This window comes from Zeus faber, assembly GCF_960531495.2.
Source record: "Zeus faber genome assembly, chromosome: 14".
Lineage (NCBI taxonomy): Eukaryota > Metazoa > Chordata > Actinopteri > Zeiformes > Zeidae > Zeus > Zeus faber.
Window position 1 is genome coordinate 30,892,778 of NC_137200.1, and position 6,000 is coordinate 30,898,777.

General features: G+C 44.2%; 1 protein-coding gene across 1 annotated transcript in view; it reads left to right on the plus strand.

The window, feature by feature from the left end:
* Window positions 1-3,748: 3,748 nt before the first annotated feature.
* The window catches only part of oatx (organic anion transporter X), a gene marked incomplete at its 5' end in the record, with an annotated part of 11,812 nt that continues 9,560 nt past the window's right edge, over window positions 3,749-6,000 (plus strand). The window contains 4 exons of the mRNA XM_080013617.1: window positions 3,749-3,775; window positions 4,275-4,433; window positions 4,523-4,593; window positions 4,945-5,080. Of these exons, the coding sequence (XP_079869743.1) occupies window positions 3,749-3,775; window positions 4,275-4,433; window positions 4,523-4,593; window positions 4,945-5,080 (393 nt within the window). The remainder of the gene's footprint in view (window positions 3,776-4,274; window positions 4,434-4,522; window positions 4,594-4,944; window positions 5,081-6,000) is intronic.

Here is a 6,000-nt window from a genome sequence, read left to right on the forward strand (position 1 = left end):
GGGGGGGAGAGGGAGAGAAAGAGAGAGAGAGAGACAGAGAGAGAGACAGAGAGAGACAGAGAGAGAGAGACAGAGAGAGAGACAGAGAGAGAGAGACAGAGAGAGAGAGACAGAGAGAGAGAGACAGAGAGAGGTGGGAAAGAGACGGAGGGAGAGTAAGAGAGAGGGAGAATGAGAGAGAGGGAGATGTAGAGATAGATAGGAAAGAGAGAGAGAGGGAGGGAGGGAGGGAGGGAGGGAGGGAGGGAGGGGGAGGGAACTTTAAAACCCCAGACCTGTCTCTCTCTCCGTCTTCTCCTCCTCTCAGACTCAGTCGAAACTTGTTTATTTTTCTCCTTTTTACAAGTTTTTAAAACTCTCGTTCTGCTTTTCCAGAACAAACTAATCCGGTAAGAAGTTTTTTTTGCCTAATCTACTTAGAAACTGTTTACTGCCTGTCAACCGGCTAGTTGGAGTTCAGCAAGTTTATAGGTCAGTCAGCTGGTCCACAAGTAGAACTAACTATTTACTACCAGGACACCAACCTACTAGTCAACCTACCTGACACTGACTGCTAACCTACCGGTCTACAATGGTTTGTTCAGCCTACCTTACACTGACTACTATCCTAGTAGGTAAATGAACTCTCACTGTGCTAGTTACTTTCTTCTTTTATGATGATAACTTACTACACAGCTGCAATTACCGTTAAAACAGCTAAAATCAGGTTTTAACAAATTTACACTGGGGTTTAATGAGTTTAAACCAGAGTTTAACCAGTTCAAACCAGGGTTTATTCAATTTAAACTGGGGTTTAACCAGTTTAACCCAGGGTGTAACCAGTATAACCCAGAGTTTAACCAGCGTTTAAGCTGATTAAACCAGAGTTTACGCAGTTCGAATACATGTTTAACAGCGTTCATCGGCCAGTTCTACACTGTTGAATGGGGGCAATAAGAGATGTGGGTCGGTCACCAATGACTTTATGTGTTGATATGAGTGTTTTTTACTGAACGCTATATCGTGCACTGTTTTATGTCTTATCTAAAGCTAAAGCGACATCACTCAGTACAGGATGTTAGCAGGAGGGCTCAGGAAACACTTGGTAAAAGCACCGTCAGGTCACACAGCTCCACGCTACGTCTACAAGTGCAAGTTAAAACTCCACCTTGCAAAGACAAAGCCATATGTCAACAACAGGCAGAAAGGCCGCCTGCTTCTCTGGGCCCAGCTGGTCTGAGATGGACTGACGCAAAGTGGAAAAGTGTGCTGTGGTCTGACGAGTCCACATTTCAAATGGTTTTTGTCAAGAGGAAAGGGAACATCCAGGTTGTTACCAGCGCAGAGCCCAACAGCCAGCATCTCTGATGGTGTGGGGGGTGCAAGTGGTAACTTTTAGCATTAAGGCTGAAAGGTAGAAACAGGTAGAAACAGGTAGAAACAGGTTTTGGAGCAACGTCTGCTGCATCCAAGCAACGTCTTTCCAGGGACGTCCTGCTCATTTCAAAGGACGATGTCAAGCCACACTCTGCATGTGCTACTACAGCCTGGTTCCTAGTGAAGGAGTGAAGCTACCACACTGCCCTGCCTGCAGTTCAGACCTGCCTCCCATTGAAAGTGTGTGGCGCATTATGAAGCGCAGCTTTTTTGGAAGGTGTTGCAGGCATCACATTCAAAATGAGTAAATATTTGCAAATCAGTTTGAACATTAAATATCTTGTCTTTGTAGTGTATTCAATTGAATATGGGTTGAAAAGGATTTGCAAATCATTGTATTCTGTTTTTATTTACGTTTTACACAACATCAAAACTTCATTGGAATTGGGGTTTGTAATATAAGCCCATAGTTAATTTAACTTTAAACCTCCACCACCTCCACCACCTCTTATCGAAGTACGACTTTATCTATGCCCAATTATATCAAATGATTTATTGTTACATGGATACTGGTGTATTCAAGATTAACTACCTTCCGTCATGTCAATTTTAAACCTTCTCATAGGAGGACAGCTTTATAAATGCCCAGTTATATGTCATTATTATCTAATCCTACATGGAATCTGACATCGTGTTGTAGTGTTACAAGTTTATACCTTTATTTTCATATTGACATATAACATATTACAATACAATCAAATTATTTAATCAAGATTCTTCTTGTGTTTTGTGTTTTTTTTGTGTATTTTTATATTTTGTGTTTTTTTATATTATAAGTGTTTTTGTCTTTGTTTTTTTTAGGGTTCTGTGACTCAAAATATGTTTGTATACGGTTTATTCACCTAAGAAGGAATACATTCCTACAGTCTATCACTATAATCCCATAGCAAGTACATGCCTGGATTATGTCAAAATAGCCTACTGAGCACCAGGGGTGGAAAAAGTAGTGGAAAGCCACACAAGGGTAAAGGTAGAGATACTACTGGTACTAACAAAACTACTCGGGTTAAAGTACTCATTAGAATACCACTTGAGTAAAAGTCTTAAAATAGGTGACATAATAGGTACGCAGGTGCAGGTGCAGGTGCAGGTGCAGGTGCAGGTGGGGCAGCATCACTGCTGGAGGAGGCCGTCATTCTCCAACACGCTGCTCTAGTTGTGTCTCTCTGTGACACGCCTGTGCTTGTTCAGTGGCAACGCTGAAAAAAACCGGGCACGGTTGCCAGGTCTCCATGACAAACCCAACCACCCCCCCCAACCAGCGGACAAAAGAACCCAACTTGCATCAAACCTTAAAAAGTGGCCCATTTCTGTGGGAAAGTCGCGAACCTGGCAACTCTGAACACAGGCTGAGAGTTTTTGTTTACTCAGCTTGCTGCTGGATATGACCCTTGATTGGAACATGAACCAGCAACATCATTGGCGACTGGGTTTCCTCCCATTTTATTTTGTAGTGAGTAAAGAAGGTGTTCAGGGGAAATGTATTGGAGTAAAAGTACACTTTTTTGGGGACTAAATGTAGCTCAGTAAAAGTAAAAGTCAACAGAAATATTATAACTCAAGTAGGTACAACAGATACCCCCCAAAAAATACTTAAGTACAGTAACAATTTTTACTTTGTTACTTTACACCACTGCTGAGCACACACTCACTAACAGATTGCTAAATCATAGCAACTCCATATGACTTCAAACATTCCTCAGTTCACAGACTAAAAAGAGCGAGAGATCAGATTATCATACACAATATATTAATACAGTTTAAGACTCAGCTTTCTTTAAATGGAAACAAGGCGATGGTTGTTATGCTGTCCAGCAAAGGGTTCAACAAAATTCTACAACCTTCCTGTAGAATTAAACCTCTGGGCATACAGAACTTGCTGTAACCAGCCCATGGTCTGAAATAACATCCTACATCCAGTACATGCAACTTCCACAAGAAAGTGACGATGCAATGTGAAATCTGAGGGGGAGATGGGGTGGCAGCCGTCAGCCCATGCACTCCTTGGTTCCGCCAATGGCACCAAATCCCCCAGACTGAGTCACTCAGCAAGCTAGGCTACGAGGACAAAACTAAATACTTTTTATTTTTGCAATTTGGGGTGAAGGGGGACACTTGGCGGAGCTTTTGGTGGGGCATTTCTCCCCCGTGCCCATGCCTAGAACCGGCCCCAGGCTTCAACCAGTTTAAATGAGGGTTTACCCAGTTCAAACCAAAGTTTAACAAGTAAAAACCCGGGTTTTAACCAGAGTTTCACAACTGACTCTTTGACCTCATCCAGTTCCAGAACCGACACTTGGACCAGGACAGTTGAGATCTTCCTGCAGGACAGATGGGCTTCGCCGACCTCCTGGATCAGGTGCGGAGAACCACAAAACATCCCATAATGCCCCTTTAATAATAAATAGAGGAGGACGGGAAGTGGTTAAGGAGGACAGGAAGTGGTATATGAAGACAGGAAGTTGTGCTAGGAGAACATGAAGTGGTGTAGGGTGACAGGAAGTGACTTAGGATAACCGGAATTGGTTTAAGATTAAAGAAAGTGGTGTAGGAGGATAGGGCATTCAGGAGGACAGGAAGTTGTTTAGTGGGACAGGAAGTGGTCAAGGCGAACAGGAAGTTATTTTGGAGGACAGGAAGTTGTTAAGGAGGACAGGAGGTGGTCCATGGAGACAGGGAGAGGGTTAGGAGGACATGGGATGGTCCAGGAGAACATGAAGTGGTCCAGGGGGACAGGAAGTGCTGTAGGAGAACAAGAAGGGAGGCCAGGACATGGTTTAGCAGGACAGGAAGTGGTGTCTGACCACAGGAAGTGGTGTGGTCCTGTTCTGACGTGCCCCTGTCCTGGTCCTTGGCAGGTGGGCGGCTTTGGCAAGTTCCAGTGGTTCCATGTGACCCTGATCTCCCTGCCCGGGCTCCTCATGGCTAGTCAGAACCTGCTCAACAACTTCACCGCAGGGATGCCAGTTCACCGCTGCTCTTTGCCCTCCAACCACACCAACCTGTCTGCTGTTGCGGTAACCTGTCTGTCTGTCTTTCTGTCTGCCTGCCTGTTTCTCTACCTGTCTGCCTGTCTGTCTCTGTGATATAAATTAATGTGTTGCAGGTCGACGACATGCAGCTGCTTCGAGTTTTCATCCCTTTGGATCCTGCTGGAAACCTGGATAAATGTAGGAGGTAGGAAGCAAGGGAGGGAGGGAGGGAGGGATGAAGGAAGAAAGGTATGTACAAAGAAAGGAACTAAGGAAGGAAGGAAGGACGGAAAGAAGGGGGGAAGGTAAGAGGGATGAAGGGAGGGAAGGAAGGAAAGGAGGGAGGGAGGAAGATAGGGATGTACAAAGGAAGGATGGAAGGAAAGAAGGAAGGAAGGAAGGAAGGGGAAGGTAAGAGGGATGAAGGGAAGGAAGGAAAGTAGGAAGGAAGGAAGAAAAGTAGGAAGGAAGGAAAGATTAGATGGGATTATTTTAGATTTGATCAATTATTTTGGATTACACCAGATAATCTGTGTCATATGTGACATATATTTAGGTACAAGGAGCCCCAGTGGCAGCTGCTGCTGAACTCCACCCCCCTGAACTCCACCCGCTCCTCCCTGCAGACGGAGCCCTGTCTGGATGGGTGGAGCTACGAGCGCAACGAGTTCCTCTCCACCATAGTGTCGGAGGTGCAGCCATGTTGGATCCATGATCAATAACCAGAGATCAGATTAGATCTGATCAGTGATCAGTGAACTGTACACATTCTCCTGTGTAGACCAGGGCTGCCCACTTTTTTACAGGATGAGGATCTACTATTTTGACTCAACTGATGAGAAGACCTACTATGAGCACAATTTTTCAACTATAACTCATGAAGTCAAAACATATACTCACTGGCATAGAAAAGGAAATGACATATGCACAGGCCCAGAGCGGTGCTGGTGAGCCGCAGTGTATTTTGGGCGGTTGGATAAAAAATCTATTCATTAATAAATATCCCAATCTCTGGAGAAGTGAATCTATTGACAGGGGTGGGCAATTATTCTCCATGGGTGACCACATGAGGAATTCATCAGGCTGTTGTAGTTGCCTACTTACTGTACTCACTGGGAGGAACGGAGTTTTGATTTAGAATTTCAAGTTCAAATATTTTCACAAGCCCTGTTTTAATCCCGCCGTGACTATAACTTAATATGCGCCCTGCAAATTCCTGCGTTGTTAGAATTATATTAGTGACTGAGGAAAGCAGAAACTTCACATTTGCTTGCGTTTTTGCCACAGCAGCTACTGGAAGAAAGTGGTTAAAAGCCACTCTGAAAGGCATATTTTCACCCTATCCCACAGTGTTAGGGTGCAAATACGGCTGTCTTTGCCTGTCTGTCTTTGCCTGTCTGTCTTTGACTGTCTGTCTTTGCCTGTCTGGCTGTCTTTACTGGCTGTCAGGAATGGGTGTTATGCACAGTGTCTCCTTATGTGTCCACATTAGAAATACACAATGTTTTTACTTTAGATTCCAACCGTGGTCAGGATGCCTTGTGGTATTTGCCATTGGCACTAAGGTTTGGTTTATAAGAATTGAATTAACCTTCAGTTAAAATGTTGGTTT